Source organism: Cupressus sempervirens, chromosome 9 (assembly GCF_028749045.1).
Source record: "Cupressus sempervirens isolate cs-2001-9-10 chromosome 9, ASM2874904v1, whole genome shotgun sequence".
Classification (NCBI taxonomy): domain Eukaryota; kingdom Viridiplantae; phylum Streptophyta; class Pinopsida; order Cupressales; family Cupressaceae; genus Cupressus; species Cupressus sempervirens.
In genome coordinates, this window is record NC_143126.1 from 348480910 (window position 1) to 348501058 (window position 20149).

General features: G+C 35.2%; 1 protein-coding gene across 1 annotated transcript; it reads left to right on the forward strand.

Annotated features, from left to right (window-relative positions):
- The first annotated feature begins 8915 nt into the window (after positions 1 to 8915).
- LOC149538747 (uncharacterized) lies at positions 8916 to 11555 on the forward strand. Its single transcript, XM_089800070.1, has one exon. It carries the CDS (start codon positions 10189 to 10191, stop codon positions 11221 to 11223), a length of 1035 nt encoding a protein of 344 aa, XP_089656196.1. The 5' UTR covers positions 8916 to 10188; the 3' UTR covers positions 11224 to 11555.
- Positions 11556 to 20149: the final 8594 nt, after the last annotated feature.

Below are 20149 nucleotides of genomic sequence, written 5' to 3' on the forward strand. Positions count from 1 at the left end.
AAGGAGGTCCAAAAGCTTTTAGGTATGAGATAATGTAGCAATCCCACCTAAAATTCAAAGATCGAATCCAAGAATGGTGGACTACAAGGATAGATGGTATTGCTATGTACAGACTAACTCAAAAGCTAGATAATATAAGGAGAAATGTTAAGGGTTGGTTTAAGAGCTCCTTTGGAGATTTGTTCAAAGTCAAAAGAGAAGTGGAGGAAAAACTTAAGAAGTTGGAAGGGGAGATTGCTAAGGGAAATAATTTGGAAGAAGCTACTCAAGAAGAAGAAGAGTATATAAAAAAATGGAAGGACATCATTTTGAGGGAGGAAATATTTTGGAAGCAAAGATCGAGGGTTCAATGGTTAACTAAGGGAGATAGGAATACCACCTTTTTTCATAGGTCGGCTTTGAATCATAAAAGAAGAAACACGATCAACAGGTTCAAAGGAGAAGGGGGAAGAGATTATAAGGATTAGGAGGAGATGAGAAGACATGCAGTGGATTACTAGCAAGGCTTATAAAAAGGATATTAGAATAGGAAATCAGATTATAAGAAGAAGTTTGATAAATACGATCCCATAAGTGCTTGGAGAAGGAGAAGTGGAAAATAATAGCATTCTAGGAAACATCACAGAGGAGGAAGTGAAAAGGGTTGTGTTTTCTATGAAAGCTTACAAGGCCCAAGGACCTAATGGTTTCCCCCTAGCATTTTTCCAGCAGTTCTGGGAGGGCATTAAAAATGAGCTAATTTGGGCTACGGGGATTTCTTTAGAATGGAGAAGATGCTAAAAAGGATAAAATAAGACTTTTATTGCTTTGGTCCCTAAGACTCCAATGCCCACGAGTCTCCTAAACTTCAAACCTATAAGCCTTTGTAACATAGTTTATAAAATTCTTGCCAAAGTTTTGGTCAATAGGATTAAGCCCTTCCTTGAGAGCATCATAAGAGCACCACAAAAGGGGTTTGTGTCAAGAAGACAGTTTCTGGATGTTGCAATAACTACTCATGAGATTATACATTCCATGGAGAAAAATAAAAGACTTGGTATGGCCTTCAAGCTAGATATCTCTACGGCATATGATAAGGTAAAGTGGGACTTCCTTTATGATGTGTTTGAAAGAGTGGGATTTAATGATAAAGTCATAAATCTTATTAAGATGATGGCGAATATTGTCCAATATGTGGTCCTACTAAATGGCTCTCCTTGGGGTAATTTTGAAGTAGAGAGAGGATTAAGACAAGGACACCTGATATCCCCCTACCTCTTTATTATGGTGGCAGAGGTGCTGGTGAGATCATTTTCCAAACTGGTAAATGCGGGATGTGTTAAAGGAATTAAACCTGCTACTACTGTTGAAACTGAAGTGTTACAAAAAAAATTTGATGACACCTTTCTCTTTGGAGAGTCCTCTATTATGGAAGTTGAGGTATGGAAGAGTATATTTAGAAACTATGAAGATAGCTCAGGTCAATGAATAAACTACTTTAAAAGTAAACTTCAATTTTTTTCACACTGATGCTCTTATGCAAAGGAAGATTAGGAACATTTTAGGTTGTCATTCAGCCAACCTTCCGGATACTTATCTTGGCCTACCATTAACCACTAAGGAGGTGACTAATGATTTCTAGAATACTACTATTGAAAGAATCCAAAAGAAGTTGTCAGGATGGAAGAAGAAAATCCTTAGTAATGCTAGTAAACTACAGCTATTCTGTCATGTCCCACCCCGACCATCATAGCACTATTGACATTTTGTTTCTTTTGGACTTTGATAGTTAGACTCTAGATGACACATTATTACCCCCTATGGACATTGATATTTTGATCCTTAGACTATTTGATTTCATGTTATATTATTGGGACATTGATACCTATATCATTAGGCTATATGATGATTCCTTATGATGTTACTAGGACACTAATATTCTAAGTAGTTTTTATGATGTTATTCAGATATGCTTACTTACCTTCTTGATGATCCATGTGTCATGATTAAAGCTTATGTTATACTCAAGTGAATGTTTGATTTTTGAGTTGTGGTCTCCATATGGTGCTAGATTATCATGTCTTAGCATATTTAGAGTAACATTAAGAATTCATGTATCATTTGAATAAACTAGAATTGTATACTTATATTATATTTGATGCATTGCTTAAGGTAGATTAATTCCATAATTTTTTGTAAGAATAAATGATCATAATGTTTTACTATCTAGATTAGAGAATTGCTACAAATGTGAAGTGTGTAATGTGATATGAATGGAAATACATATTTCATATTAGTTATGTTATTCATTGATGATAGAATCTATGTGATTTATATTTACATTATCATTTTATCACTTTATTCTTGGACTACTGATATTTGCAATAAGTGTGCAGGAAAGAAGCCCATGGATTTATGGAGAACCTTGCTAGGTGTTTGGAAAAACCAAGGTTAACCCTAAGGAGGGTATAACCTTTTTACCCTTGTATTTTATTTGTAAAACCAATTTGTGTGTATTATTGTGATTCTATAAAAGTAAATTTGTTTTTCTTGATGGCTTGCCAAGTGTGTTGTGTGTATTGTGGTGTCACTTGACACATGTTCTCCTTTGTAGCATGCTTAGTGGGATGGTAGGTGGTTGAGTGAACCAAGGAGTGGTTTGGTAGGATTTCTTTTCCCTAGGTGTATTTATGGGTCCAAGAGGGATTCTTTTCATGCTAGGTCGAATGCACACCTTTTGTGAATTTCTAGGAGGTTTACACCATCCCTAGGGGTAGTTTGAGGTCTTATTTTAAAGCCCATATGATATACCTAGGGGGTAGGGGCATTTTAAAGTATTCAAAGCTTCCCTAGGCATTGAAAAGAGCACCCAAAAATTGTGGATTCCCAAGTTGGCCGAATTTGGAAACTTAAGCATCAAAAGAAAACATTCTTTAGAGAGAGTTGGTTGGAGAGTTCTTGGGGGGGAGAATTTTTGGATAGATCTGGAAAAAAAGAATATAAGTGGGGTAAATTTTGGAAAAGGGGAAAAAAAACAAGGAGAAGAAGATAGCTTAGGAGGAGGATTGCTGGTAAAAAGAGAGGGAGCTCAAATTTTCTTGGAAACCAGGTTGGTAACCTTATGTACCCTTGCTATGAAAGTTTGTTGTTAAGTAGATTATTTTTATTGTGTTATGCATGTGAGTTTTCTGTAATGTAGTTGTAATATGGTGTGTTGTAATGTTGTGTTGTGTAGGGTTGAGGGATCATGTTTCAGTTTTGGTGTATGTGTGTATTGTGATTTACTTTGTGTTATGAATTCATATGTTCTTGTTGTAGTTTTCTATTTTGGGTGTGACAAGGTGAGTCTCATCTCTTGGGAGGGAAAGAGAGCCTTGTGAGGGTAAGGGGTGCATAGGGAATGTGTTGGGTGAGAGTCTCTCCTAGTGTAGGAGAGGGATGCCATATGGGTGTTATGGGCCCCATATGCCACCCTGCTGGAGTTATAAGTATTGTAAAGATGCCATGTGAGGGCATGTATGTGGTGTTGGGTTGCCTTGTGAAGGCATGTGTATAAAATGTATAGCCTAATGAAGGCATAGTTGCAGGTGGAGTCTCCTCAACATTCATTTTCCACCCTTACCCCTTGAGATGGATCTACATGTGATCCTAAGTGGTCTACCTTGGTTGGGAATTTTTGTGGTTTTATTTGTCAACTGTAAAATGTGTGAACAGTTTTGTAATGTGAGCATTGTGTTGTAAATGGTTGTTTGTAATGTATGTCCACCTAGTCAAGGTTTTCCCTGCTTGGGGGTGGCCTTTAAAAGGCCTAAGGTTGGGAGGAGAGTACCATGGGCTTGTTGGTGTGTGTTGTACTGCAGGTTGTGATCTATGGAGTGAAGACTTGAAGAGAAGAAGGATGTCTTATTTTCATGTGCAACAAAAACATACTTCCAAGTGAATACTTATTGTATTAGGGAGAGTCACCCTTGGGTAACTCCCAATCTTGTGTTTTATGATAGCTTGTAAGCTGGAAAATTGTATAAGTGGACTGTACTTGTTGATATGTTGCTACATTTAGTGATTAAAGAAATTTATATATAATGCACTATTCTATAGTATATAGAAATGAGTAAAGTTGTTATGTTTTTGTTTCTAAAATGATTCTAAGAGAAAATGTGTGTCTCCATTTGAAATTGATACATTTGGTTATAAAGACATTTTGTTAGAATTTCAAATAATGTTCTGGTTGGAAGGAACTAAAGTGGTTAGTGAAGTTAGTTAAATGTATTGTAGTAATGTACATCAATATTGTAGATCAAGGAAAATAAATATAAACAAATAAAATAAAATAAAAATGCTTTCATTGAAAAAGAAAAATATATTTATATTTGTTGGTTCCTTTGACTGTAATATTGGTGCACTACATATTCTCTATGGCTCTCTAAGGCATTCCAATCTACTTTCTGTCCTTTTTAAAAATAAATCAAAACATGGCGGACAGAATTGAGAGAATACAGAGGAATTTTCTTTGGTCGGGTACAGAGGAAAAGAACAAATTAAATCTAATTAACTAGGAGGATGTTTGCAAACCAAAAGAAAGGGGGTTTGGGAGTGAGAAGGCTTGGAGATCTGAATAAAGCCCTCCTTGCTAAAATTGGATGGAGACTAGGAGAAAATAATATGGATTGGAGCAATATCATGAAAGCCAAATACCTATCTAACTCCCTATTCACTCATAATCTTTTTAACAATGACCTCCTGTGAGGGTCCAAAATATGGATGAATATTGTAAAAAGAAGAGGTATGTTGAGGGAAGGGGTAAGGTGGATTATGGGAAATGGGCAAAACATTAGGTGCCAGGAGGATAATTGGATGGGAGGGAAACCGTTGGTTTACATCAAATTTGGAAGACTAATGGAGAAATTGAAGACAAAGATGGGGCTAAGAGTGGGGGATTATATTGACCCTGGAAGGAAGTGAAAGAAATTGCAAAAAGATATATGTTCCTAGAAGGATATTCAACTTCTTAAAGAACTGGAAGAGTTGATTGAAGTGTAAAGACTCCCAATTCTAGTTCAGGAGGATAAAGTGGTATGGGATTTAACTCCTACTAGTAATTTTATTGTCAAATCAGTTTACAAACATCTCTTTAGAAAGGACTTTTGTCCCATAGTATGGTGTAAAGTTTGGATTAGTAATCTTCTACCCAAAATAAATTTCTTTTGGTGGATTGTTGAACATGGTAAAATACTATCACTGGACAATCTGAAAAATAGGGGCTTTTTTATCACGAATAGATGTACCTATGCAAAGAAAGAGGAGAATATCTCTCACCTTTTCCTTGAATGCCCATATACCCTAAAGATCTGGTCGCTGGCATAGGAGAAATTTGGACTATGTTAGGTGTTGAAGGATAACTTAAGTCAATTCATGGAAAACTGGAACTGTCCCTTTTATTATCCCAAGCTAGCATTCTTATGGAGAATTATCCCACCATATATTTGCTAGCACATATGGAAAGAAAGAAACAATAGAATCTTTCAAGAAGAGGAAAGACCTGACGAGGTAGTTATGGAAATTATGAAGAAACTGATGAAAGAAAATATAAGGATTGTCAAATGTAAGACATCAAAGGAAGAACCAGGTAGGAAGAAATGCCAAATAGCAGAAAAGTGGGTATTCAATGGAATTTTAACCAATTTGATAATTCTAAGGTTATAAAGAGGCAGTAGACAAAATGGAAACCAACAACAATAACATAGCTTAAGCTAAACTTTGATGGTGCTACAAGAAAGGGAATAGGGGTAGTGGGTGGAGTGCTGAGGAATGGAAATAGTGATGCACTGCTAGACTACTCTGGGAATGTTGGTGGAGGAAGTAATAATTTGGCAGAAGCGATGGTTGTACTTTGGGGTCTACAATTGATCAATGAAATGCAAATAAAGGAAATAACCATAGAAGGTGACTCCAAATTAATAATTGATATGGTGAAGGGAGCTTCTCAGCCTGGTTGGAGTATTCAGAATATCATCATGTATATTAGACATATCATAAATGGGATGGATAAAGTCTAGTTGCAACACATATATAAGGAAGGTAATATGGTGGCAGATGTTGAGGCTGCCATGGGGTTTTAATTAAAGGAAATGATGTGTTGGAGAAGCATGGATATCCTAGAGGAGGAAATTAAGACCATGATCTACAAAGAAAGGGGGGGGGGGGGGGGGGGTGGGGGGGGTGTTCAAAAATTAAGCATGGCTAGACAAATAAAAATCATGGCAATATTATATCTAGGAAGGCGAAATTTGCTAAATTTAATAAAAGTATAAGGGAAAAATAACTAGGCACCATCGTATAGACTAGATAACAAATAGATGCAATTTGAGATATGAGTTACTTTGTCATTATGGTAACATAATGAAATTTAAATTATTTCCTTTTCGAAAGTACGAAAGATATAATTACAGATGGTATTAGAGATTTTAGGAATGATAGAGTTATAATGCTATGTACACACGAATCCCATAATTAAAATGTATGGGATTTCAAAGCATCCCGAAAACTTGCTTGTAGGAAGTTTAAAGGCCCTGTAGAGGTTATTTGCATCATTGTTGTGTTGTTGATGTTTAATAATAGCATTGTTGAGAGAAGGATTGATGACAAGAAGGTTCAAATGCAAATTACTGAAGTTGGTGGTTCAAGAATTAGCAGGGAAGAAATGGGTGGGTATTTGAATCGACTGGAGCCAACAAAGATAGAAAATTTCAAAGATAGGATGGCAACCTAGTTTCTGTTAAAAGAAGGGGGATTTCTTCCTTATATGCAAGCAATGGCAAGGTATGAAGAAAATTATTCTCTTTAGTTTGTGAACGAGTGGAATGATCATAGGGTTACAATAATTGGTATTACGTTCCAAGTTAATGAGGATGTTATTGCAATGGCTACTAGGTTGTCCATGAAGAGGAATAAATGGAAGAAGATTATGAAAACTATAGATGAGGCCAGCATGAATAGTTTTTTATAGAGGATGAAGAACATGTTCACTATAGAGGAGGATTCTGGAGGGATAAGCTACCAGCTCCATGGAAGATGTATGTCTGGTGATAATGAAGTACCTCACGCTCGAAGGCAGGTTTGGAGTTTATTATTATTATCACTTCCCCCTCCTGAACCATTTTAGAAATAGAGACTTCATTTATATTTCGTTCTTTCTGTTACATTCCCTTGAGGATATGATTAGTGATGTTAGGGAGAAGAGAAGTAAGGGTAATAATTTTACCATCATCCACCAAGGCCTAATTTTTAGACTCTACTAGTTCCATCTTGCCCTCTACCCCCCTAGGGTTGTTGTGGTTGACAATCAACACCACCACTAGAATTCCCCTCAGAGTGTCCCAAAATCCACACTCTGTGCCCTTCCCCTAGTAGAGAAAATAAGAAAAAGAAAAACTCAAAACTGGTTATTGAACAAAAGAGTATTGAAAAATTAGTGGAGGTGGAAGTTGAGGATTTAGAAGAGGAAGGAGGTGGAAAGGGTAAAAGAAGGTCGGGAAGGCTTGCAAAAACACAAGCAAGGTATAAACAAAAGGCTAATAGATTTAGGATTGACGAGGCAAAGGAGGAGAGTTTAAAAAATAGTGAAATAGAGCTGGAGGAGGAGAAACACTCTGACTCCAAGAGAGAAAAGGGGAATGAGGAGAAAGAAAAAAGTGAAAACTCTATTGATAATACTTAGGTGTCTGCTGGTAATGTCAATACCACTAAGACCACACATGTGTCGACAAGCTTTACCCTGCAGCCTATTACCTTTTGTGAGGACATCAACAAAGTAGACACTTCCCCTATCACCATCTCCTCTCTAGTAAAGGAAAAATCAATGTTTTTACTAACCCTCAAGTTTTGTAGGATGAGAACCAGCCATTGACAAAGACTAAAGAGGTGTATAAAAATGATGAAAAAGAAAATAAGGAGAAAGAGGAGGAACAAAATGAGAGAAAGGCACAGCTGAAAAAAATGGTCAAATCCTTAGAGGAGGGGTTCTACTCCTCTAAATTTGCACTGAAGGTTACCCATGCTGCTGCTACCACCCTCCAATTGTTGGTGCAGGAGAAGGATGAAACGGGGTTGGACATAGAGGATAACAACCTCCTCTATAAGTTTCTAGCTGAGGATTGGGCTAGGGTACTTCTGGTTGGGAAAAGAAAGGAGAGTGATGAAAAATAATATGGTAGTCTTTAAGGGTTTTATGACCCTAGTTGTTTTTTTTGTTTTCTACTGTTATCTGATTTGTTGGTTTATAGCTATTACTCAAACTTGGGTTGGCTTGTTTATGCCAACAATTTTATATTCTAAACTTTAATAGTATGATTATTACTATAGTTGACAACACTAGAAAGATGTTACCTTGATAGATGTAAATGGTAGTGTGTTGTTTCTAGGATGGGTCGGTTTGTTTTTGCCAACAATTTATGCTTTGAACAATCATAGTATAGTTAGTACTATAGCTGTAAATTTAGTTTGGTTAATTCTCTGCTAGTTGGTAGTTTATTAGTTGTTAGTGTAGTTCTCTGTTGCAGTGATGCCTCCTGCTTGTTTTTGCTAGTAGTGTGCTAGTTGCCAACATTTTGTTTGCAAGGGCCGACCCACTTGTTTTGATCATTTTATATTTCAAAAACAACCAATAGAATAAAAGAGTTAGCTAAATTTAAGATCAAATGTGTGTATACATCATTCACCCTCACAAGTTTACATTCACCATCACAACTTTACATTGAGTCGAAAGACTTAAAAGCGTAATAATAAACACCGCATTTAACTAAAGTCAAACAACACCTTTAACATTTGTAAAAGCACATGTAATCAAAGTTATAGGAGAAAAATAGATCCATTTGCTCCCTACTTTACATAGAATTGAGGTGGGCCCTACCTGTTTGGAAGGGAAGAGATAAGGCAGATGTGGGGGACATTGTTACATGTGATTTTAGAAGGCAGGGTGGGGACATTCTCACTCAACGAAAGACTGGGTGGTCGTAGTGCCTCTGGTAAAAGACAAGCAACCATTAAACACTGCTCGTACCATGTAAGGAGCTCGATGTGAGGAAGATGTGAAGCCACCTCCATCTCTGCGGCCAAATTGAATTTAAAGCAAGAACCCCTGTCGGGAGCGTCCTCACAATGCAGCCAGGCGCGTTAAAGGTAAACTTAATAAAAGCCAAGATTTCCTTTGGGAGCGTGCTGTTTTTGCTTTCCTTTCCCCGACAATCTTACGAGGTTGAATTCGACTTTAGTAGCATATTCCCAAGTTACGGATTGAAAGGCACAAACGCCATGGATTTTCTGTTGCCTTGCACTTGATCTTCTTTGCTTTAGTGCAAATGGCAGGAAGAGACACAGAATTTACCAGGCAACATGTGAATGGGTTTGGGCTCTTGGCTCTCGGATCTAGGCTCCCTTCACGCCTATATATGCAGCCAAGGCTCTCTAATGGCAAGCATTGCAATTGGGGCATCACATTTCGATTTTCCAAGACCCAATATCCATTACCTTTTCAATTTCCTAGTATACCCACTTGCATTTCAATTTCGCAGTATACCCTGTAGCATTTCAATTTCGCAATACGCCCAATGGTCTATGTATCTCTAGCATTGCAGTCGGGGGATCATGTTGAATACCGGGTAGTATTTCAATTCATAATAACAATAGTATTTGAATTTTGCAATACCCATTAGAAGTAGCATCTCTTTTGTATACAGTCCAGGGTTTCTCTTACACTGGCGTTGCAGTTGGGGCGTCGTGGGGGAATACCTATTAGCATTTCGATTTCGCAATACCCATTATTAGCATTTCAATTCAGAATACCCATTAACACCTCCTTTTCATAATATCCATTAGCATTTCAATTTCGCAATACTCACAGGCATTGCCTGTCTATACAGGCAGGCAAGGGTTTTGTATCACTAGCATTGCAATTAAGGCATCATTCAATTTGCATTACTTATTTCAATTTCCTAAAACCCACAGAAATCGATTATGTACACAGCCAAGGGTCTCCGTATGACTAGCATTGTAGTTGGGGCATAATGTAGAATGACCACTGGGTCTGGCATTTAAACTGTGCAATACCCATTAGCATTTCAATCTTGAGGGAGAAGGGCTCGCCTGCACAATCAAGAATGCTCGTATGAATTGAGAATGGTGGGTGTTCTTTAGATATCTCACCTAATTATAATGGCAGACTGGGTCGCTGAAGAGAGGCGGGGGAGGGGGCCATCATTTTCTTCAGCCCTCCTGGAGGCGATTTCAAGGGCAACAGAGAGCTCCCAGGATGAGTTCTCATTACCCAACAAGCCTAAGCTTAGGATTGATGAGCACTTGTCTTTCAAGTATAATTCCATCAATGCGCTCCAAGTGCGCACTGGCTCATCTTCTTCATCTCGACGCTGCTGTTGTGGCTCATCTTCCTGCAAAAGGGGGTATGCACTCACTTCCACTACCACTTCCAATCCTAGGCCTGCTTATGCTCGGCAGGAGGCAGAGGTGATGCCTAAAGTGAAGGAGCCAAGCCCTAAACTCAAGCCGAGCAAGGCCGTGTCACCAGGTAGTAGGCTAGCAAGTATTCTCAACTCTGTTCTTGTGTCCAGTTGGAGCAAGAGTAAGTCACAGCGCCAGGAGTTGAAAGGGGTTTCAGACTTTTCAAGCAATTCAACATCCTCTACCTCTTCCTATTCCCTTTTTGCTCGTTCAATGTCCTCATCCACCCCTGCATCCACCTCATCATCCCTCCATAAACCTAAATCTAAGGACCATTACCAACATGCTTCAAGGCCCTCTAAGAAAAGCTGTGAGACTCCGCCATCTAATCATTCAAAGCACAAGTATTCTTCCTCTTCCACTTCCTCTGCCTCTTACAACAAGTATTCTTCCTCTTCCACTTCCTCTTCCAAGTATTCTTCTTCTTCCACTTCCTCTGTCTCTTACAACAAGTCTTCTTCTTCTTCCATTTCCTCTGCCGCTGCCTCTGCCAACAAGGAAAAGATTGGAAAGATCCGCATTGGGATGATATTTGAGAAGGATGCCGCGGCTTCTTCATTGAGAAATTACTCCACCAAGGTCAGCAATAGCAGAAATTTAGATGAGGAGTATGCAGACAGTGATTCAAGCTCTGACCTCTTTGAGCTTAACAGTATCTACTCCAGAGATCTTCCTGTTTACGAGACTACTCATTTGGAGACCAACAAAGCTATTGCCAGAGGACTCCTGTGATAGACACTACAGCCACATTTTATATTTTATGCTCTGTTAATTCTGATTTTATATCACTTCCAGGTCAATTCCAGTTTACAAAGATTGGCTCATGTTTTTTTCCTCAAATATACAACAATGGGTATCCAGTTGAGTAGTCTGATAATAGATAGTGCAGAGAGATAAGAGTTCGGCACTTTGTCAATAGGGTAAAAGAATGTTTGCAAGATTAGGAATGGCATGCTCGGCTCCTCTTGCTCTCCATTTTGGTATCATCATCTCCTTGTTAAAAACATCCCAGTATATATAGATATTGGCATCTTTGCTTTTATATAATTCATTTAAATAATTCACTCAGGTGTTGAATCTGGCCTGAACACCCCTGTGGGGTTTGAACTTTGGTGGATGGCATTTTCTTCTCTTACCATCATCCTCACTAATTGTGCTCAACCTATTGAACTTACAACCCTATATTAAATTTTTATTATGATCTTATTATACTCAATAATTGAAATGTTTCGACTTAATGCTTGTTTAAATCAAATTACCTTTTAATATAGTTGTGGATAGTTATAATAAACATATGTATATAGCATTCCAACAAGATGTCATGCAATTTCTTATATTAACATCTATTCATTATCTATGTCTATGAGTACAATAGAATAAAAGATCTGGGACAATATTATAGCTTGCTAACTATTGTGTCTAAGAATCAACTTGCTAAGATCCACTTGAACACTATTATTGCCAAACATTTAGCAATCCATAATTTATTGAATTTTTGCCCATCTTTAGCATCTATGGAAATTGAATCTAAATGTGCACTTACATTTGCATTTGGATCTATATGAATATCTACATAATTGGATTGTATTTTGAAGAAGTTTAAAAAGCTTAGCAAAGGAAAAAACCACATAACAGCCACATAAAAGAGAAAATATACAAAATAGTAACATACACCAGAGCCAAGGAAGGCCATGGTAGTTGCTAGAGGAAGAGCAACCCAACCAGAAAGGGAAAGAGATCGGGAAAAATATAGAAAAGAGGGGGAAAGGAGAATTATGAAAGATTAAACATGGATAGTGTTTTCTCTGTTGAACGAATCCTCCTTGAGTCCTTAGTTTTCCATTTATCTATAGTCAAAAGTACACCTTCCTTTTAAAGGGTATCTACCTCTATATTATGCTCTTTGCAAACATGATGAAAGGATATTTGAGCAAAAGTAAAGCACAAGCTATCAATCATATCTTTAATAGGTGAGAGAATCAAAATTTCCATCCGCTAGATCCCACTTATATCCATTTACTGATTTTTTATTTGCCAAAAGCTTGAATTTTCTATATGTTTATGTACACAATCAAAGTCAGCAATAGTTTCAAGGCTATAATCTCAACAAATTTATTTGTACCATTGCCCAAACCAATAGTAATGGATATTAAATGTTTAGGATTGAAAAATAGAACCACATAACAACCAATATTACCTCGACAAGCTCCATCAAAATCATCCCATTGATATGATTTATCAATCAAAAGGGGAGTCACATGACTCCATATTTTCACTTGTGGGATAAAATGAAAATAGGCGAAGGCAAATAAAATATGAGAGGAGAATCGAAAGGAAGGAATTTATTTATTTTGGGATAAAATGACATTCTTGGCTAGTTGAATCTCCAAGCAACCAGAAGAGGTAGAGGCTTGTAGTTGTTTAGATATCCATTGTGATATCAATGCTTAGAACATAGTAGCAAAGACCCTCCATCCCAAACAATCCCCTAACCAATCAACCTTTTGATATCAAACCTAACTTTTTTAGCATAGGCAAGAGGCTAAACTATGATTGATAGACCCCAACTCCATCAAACACAAAGGCCAATGTCCGAGGCCTTGCCAACTTTTTTGTAGCACATCCCAAGTTAGAATTTTACTGTGAAGTGTGAGCCACACAAATTTTTTAGTCTTATGAGTGTGGATATTCCATGTGCACTTCCACCACCAACATAAATCTCATTGTCCACTATAGAAGATAAAGTCTTGTATCTCAAATTTATAGTGTACACCCCTTATTTTTAGACCAAACCATTATATCTTCATTATGATTGATTCTCACATGAATCCACTTTAGTCTATTAACATAGTTTCATCAAATTTCACAATCTATTATAGTCAAATTAATCGTGTAGTTTTCCAACCTTGTTTCCATCGATTTATATTATTTAGATCAATAACATGAGCAATAATAGTAATACCTTTTTAGATAGAAGCTTGGTTAAACCCCTGGGGAAAAGATTAGCATCTTCATACCCAATTCAAGCATCAACGCCCACTTTAATGATGTAGAGGCATCTACTCCCTTCTCTTTTATCGTCTCCATTTACTATGTTTTATTTCAATTTTGTTTAATTATAAAAAAAATTGTTTTGTTTTGAGAGACAAGTTCTACTCTTGTCGCTAGTTTCCTTGTCTGTGTCAGAACATGATAGTCAAATGAAATATTGGTAGTTCATTTAGTTTTCAATTTTGGAGAATTCACTGTTGGTAGTTCTGGCAATGGCTAGAAGTACAGAAAGGGAAGGTGGGTTGCATAAGAAAAGGGGGGAGGGGAAGCAGTCCATCCTAGTAGAGGGGGGAATGTATCATTCAACTAGTGTAGAGAAATTGGGAAGGGAATTGGTTATGCCTCATCTTCCCGATTGGTTAAGCCTCATTGAGGTAGTTGAATTAGTTTTTTGTTACCAGTATGACGTAGATGTTGTGATTTGATTTTCAGGGATAGTTTGGAATTCATGACATACCATCTATTGTTTTCGTCAACTTTCAAACAATAAAATTTGTGTGTGTAGTGCTTGCCCCTGGTTCACATTTTTTTATCATTGTTGAACTCTTTTAAAATTAGTTTTATGTTGTTGGTTAGCAGCATTCTTTTGAGATTATCAGATATTGTGCTATGGATTCAGTTTATTATGTGATGAGATTACTTAGACTCTACATTTCATGTATGTATGATGATTATTTTTAGTGTTCACAATTATTGATGATGATTATTACATTTCTTTCAATTATTAATGATTAGTAAGATGATTTATTATCATATGTGTTTTCTTATGGATACTTACCCCATACTTGCATGTGTATGGTGTGCGTGTTTGTCTTGCGTGTTTGCTTTTGTATGGCATGTCTGATGTGGTTAAGGAAGGGAATCGTAGTCACCTGCTAGTCGGGATCTACACGATGCACCACTTTCTACCATTGTTTGTTTAGTTTAATATATATTGTGTTTGTACATGCATGGTTTTTATGCAGGTTGCAGGTACCAGGTATCGACTTCCCTGAATTGCCAGGATGAGCGTACTCTATCACATTATCTCAATGATAAGAGAGGGGAGATAAATTCACAAGTCCAAATCCCAACCCTTTGAGCCATTTGTCCTAATTGGAAAATTAGGACAAGTATCTGAGTTGAATACCCACCGAATGTGTCGGATGACATATTTCGTGATTTTTAACCTTTTAGATTTATTTTGTATGATTTGTTCTATGATGGGTTTTCATATTTTATCTTGGAGGTCTATGGTGAATTTTTCATTAATTAAGTCTTAACAAATAGATTTAATTAATAAATTATTTATTTGAAAGAATTAATAAAATATCATGATCTTTGATATTTTGATTATAATTAATTAAATGTGAAAAAAGAATTAAATAAAAGAAAACTAGAAATTAAAATTAATAATAATAAAGTAATAAATAAAATAATAATAATGAAAGTTATAAAATTTAAATAGAGATTATTTAAAAAGTAAATTAGAGTTATAAGCTTGTATGGGAACTAACATGTGTCAACAACACGGGGGTTAGTGCATCAATTAAGCACAAGGTGTCTACAATTCTATGACTCATCAAAAAAAATTGGAAAAGACTCATGCTTAGTTGATGACACCTTTCAACAATTTCAAGAAGCATTCCAGAAGTTTCTTGAGAGCTCTTGATATTCAGGCATTCATAGAAGCTTAAATGAAAAGCTTAATGGAAGTTACAAGCTTAATGGAAGCCTCGAGCTACAAGCTAAAAAAAAAAAAAATAGAAACTTCAAAGCTTACATGCATGGGAGAAGATTCATATGCTCATATATTTTTTACTTGCTTCTATGCTCCTTCTAGCTCTTCTAATCACTTGGAAGATTCGATTGGCTTGGATTCTTGGAAGAATTGTGAATGATGGAGAAGGAAGGGATTTTCTATGAACTTCTGAAGCATGGCAAATTAGCATCAGTGTCCAGGTGCACTCGTAATATTCTCATATTCCCTTTGCACTCTTTCTCTTCCTATCTTCATCATATCTATTTTATGTGTCTGAATACTCTCTGTATTTGAAATTGGAATCTAGATATTTTATTTGGATGAAAAGAAAACAATAGAAAAATCCTAGATCCAATTAAGGAGAAATAATTAGATCTTAATCGGGTTTGGGTTCGAATTTATATTGTGAAATTAGAGAGACAAGATTTGAAATTAAAATAGAAATTCTAAGTTGAAAATTCGTATGATTAGATGTAATCTTTCTATCAAATTATATTTTCAGATGTGTATGGACAAACCTATTAGATGGATGAATGGGTAAATTTAGAGAACAATTACATTTTAAGAGAAAATTTTTAATTCATCACAAATTGTCCTGTCGCTGCCCCTTGGATAGACCCGAACTCAGTCATTCATAACTTTTTATTGGGATCGAATTTATTCGATCGCTCCGGTCAGAATTGGCACAACTTGGCCTTCTCCAACATATTTAAATTTCAACTCGATCCAACGGTTCATTATAGAGATATGACTGTCGTACTGAGACTGTTTTATTCAATGACAGATATTCCTCTATTTCCCATAATCAAGAGTTCCTTATGCTTAAACTTCATAAAAATAATATATCAAAGCATGGAATGAATTAAAGATATTATTGCAATCTTTCCTTATTAGAATCTTATTAATATGCATTAGTTTTATATGGTTTATTATCTAATCTAATTAAATCAAATTTAATTAAGATTAGTTAATAGTAGAAGAAGTGTAATTAATTATTAGTCAATCTAAGTAAATGGATGAGAGAAAATTAAAAGAAAAGAGATTTTAATATAGTTTATATAGTGGACTTTTTATAATGTATATTAAATAATTTAGAGATGGTAATTTTATATTATGTTTTTAAATGAAGAGACTTTAATGATAATGGATTAAGATTTAATTAACATGGAGTCACTGCTATAACATTGTTATAATTTGAATTACTATGGTATTATTAATACGTTATATATTATTAACTAAATTATTGATATACTTTAATGGTATTAAGAGTTAACTAATGAAGCTTATGTAAAGTTCTCTAGATCGATTAATAATAGTTTTGATAAGTTTATTATTTATTAATGTTTGTTGGGACTAACAAACTATTAATAAATAATAGTGTAAATAGTTTAAATAGTTATGAATTAATACGATCAGAGTTAATCTAGAAGAGATTAATTAATGATTGAAATACTGTAAAAGATATTAATCAAATTGAATTGGTTAATAATTTGGAGGAGTATTAATTAACTGAATCAACGTACATAGGAGAAACTTATTTGAGATAATAATACTTGGTATTGGAGATTTATTATAACTTGTTATTATTAAAATAAAAATGGGAACATGACGAATGTGGTCATTATAGATTTATTAATAAGATTTTCAATATAGTTTGTCATTAAATATTAGCAAGTTATTATTATTGAACTATGAATATGAACAATTGTGTATAGTTGACTTTTAGTTATTAGTCAACTAAATATTCATTGGGTTGATGGTCTGGTTGTGAAATTATTAATTAAATCAATTAACTAAAGTTAATTGGGTTTAATCAATAATTAAGTTATGTAATAGTTTTTTAATTGATATGCTAATATCGATTTCTCTAGCAAAGTTGTAAAATATTTACATCGAAGTTGATAAGTCGTACTCTCATGACTTGAATAACGACCTTAAATGTTTTAATGGTGAGACTTAGTATTATTGAATTGGAAACTATTAAATGTTAATAGGTCATGGATGGTGTACCTATGTTAATTGTTTGATTTAATTGATCATTTTAATAAAGTTATAATTCTTCTTAGTTTGATAATTGGTTCTTTTATAAATGAATAATGATCCTTGATTTATGAAGGAGAGTTAATCAATTAGAATATGGATCTTAGTTAAATAAAGAACAATTTAATTAAGGTCAATGATGATCAGTTTAGTGAATAAGTATCCTTAAGTTATTCTTAGGGTAATGCTATCGGGGAACAAATGGGTTGACTTGTAGGTCAAATGATAACTTTATACACTTGTAGTATACTTGCAAATAGAAAATTAGAAACCCCTACACATTATTCAACTATGTGAATTTAGTAAACCAAAATATGTGTTTGCATTGTGTATTTTATATGCTTCTTGTTTTGGATTTTGGGTTGACTAGTGTTGACCAGTCCTAGGTTGTTAGCAGAGGCTCGGAGGTTATGAGATGTGATGGCATGTTGAGCTTATTTGGTCTTGATCTTTATAAGCCCAACCATGGTTATGTGATCATATGCTCTATGAAATGTTTGTATTTGTTCTTCAGCCTTCATGTGTGAAGCTGAGATGTATATATATCTGAGATGCTTGAGCTAATCATTTTTGAGTCATCGATCAGTTATCCTTTGATTACTTTCTAGTCGCCATGATGGGACTGAAATGTGGATTTATTTCTTGATAATGTCATGTTGTGACATATTTAACTCAACCATTTTGAAGTCTTCGATCAGTATGATTTTGAGATATTCTTGGTTGCTTGTTGAGAACCATTTATCTTGAGATATATTTTGGTTATTGAGAACCAATTGATACTTATGATTATCAGTGATGCCTTCAGTTACCAATAGAGAACTGTTTTGGTCATGATTTTCTATGGATGCTTTTTCAGATGCTCATGGAAATTTGATGATTCTTATCATAGAGATTTGATGATTCTTATTATGAATATTTGATGCTTTTATGCATATTTGATAATTTTATTATGGATTATCTTTTATGATTTTGAGATTTATGATTCCATGAGCTTAGGGTAGGTAACCTACTTGTAGTGTCGGGAAGTGGCTTGCAATGGGGGCTGGGTCTCTATGTGGCTGCCAAGGTAACTCATTGTAAGTTTGGTTAATAAGTGATAACATTTACACACTAAATAGGGATTAAATGAACTTAAAAAGATAATTGTTGATGTTTTTGCTCATGTCTTGAGTGCTTGTACAGGCTAGGATGAGAGTAGTGAGAACGCATGGTTGCGACCGTCCATTCCATAGTATGCCTCGTCAGTATGAGAGGATACTAGTGGCCGCATGAGATCAGTATAGACCCGTGGAGTTTAGCTAACTGCCAAGGTAACTTGTACGTGATAAATGCGATAATACTTTCCCGCTTGCAGAGTAGGTTTCCTACATGTCTTTGTGTGCCTCTGGGAATTAGATGTCGGCTTTGTGTGATGGAACTTTTGAGTTCGTATACTTTTAGGATTCCTGAACTTTTTATGCTATGTGTATTGATATCCTGTTTAAGACTTGAGATTATCTCCTCAGCACGGTGGGAGTGGACCACTTAGGTTCCACGCGGTCGGGTGGTAGTGTATTTTCACTCTTATCATTTGAGATCCGTTTGAGACACCGTGGCTGGAGTATTCTTGATTGGTATTTATTCTTCATTATGTTCTTGGAGCATTATGATAGATAATATACCTTATGATGGATGTATTTACTGGTATGTTTCTTATATTGATGATTTGCTTTACTCTGCATATGTTTGTTGATAATTTATTATGGTTTACTTTGCATGTTAGTAAGATGTTTTAGGAGTGACATTCCTACTATGTTAATACCGATGATCTCTTCAGTGCTTTTGAATGTTACGCACGGAGGGATGGCTAGGATCCACGATGGTCTAATGATGCTATTTACGGTTGGGAGGAACCGTGCACTTAGTTATTTATGTTTGTGATATATGGTTATCTTTTGTAATGGATGTTTATATCTTTTATGATGATGTATCATGTATGATATGTGGTTTCATTTATGTTATTGCATCATGGATTAATATTAGATGATGATGATGTACTTTATTTACTTGGATGTTTATTCTTTTAAGCTTTTCATACTCTGTGATATGTATAGTGGATGATTGAGCTACACTAAAATATAATTACAAAAAGACACTTGTATATTGTTTAAGTACAATGGATGTATCATTGTTATTTCATAAGGATGGGATGTTAGATGAATAGTTAATTTAGATGTGATACAACGTTAAGGGATCTTTAAAGAATGTAGCCTGTTATGTATATATGTTATGTTTATTTTCATTTGAATTGTTGCTATTGCTTCCGCAAATGTTATGAATGGTTTTATCTTTCATGTTTAAAAAAAATTTGTTTGGCAAACTTAGTAAAATTCTTTGGATCTCTTGGCGGGGCATTACATTTGGTATCAGAGCCCGAATTTCAACATTGGGAGCTCTGGGTATATTGGAATGCTACTAGTTATTAACTAGTTGAATAAAACGAAAACTTAAAACTATGCTACTAGTTATTAACTAGTTGAATAAAACGAAAACTTAAAACTATCATGTGTATCTTTTTCAAACTAAAAACTTGAAACTAGGTGAACTGAAACAGAACTTAAAACTGTTACTTGCATATTTTTTATATTTCAACACTTAGCTTTCAAAACTAAAAATTTCACTAAAAATCTAAACGAAGGCAAAACTAAAAATTGAAACTCATTCTAGCTGCAAAACATGTATCTTTTATCTATGTTGTAAGGTAGTAAACCTCTGTTTATCTTTGCAATCATTAAGTTGCTCTTGTTTAGAATGAATTAAGAGATCTATTTTAGTAGTTGTTAAAAG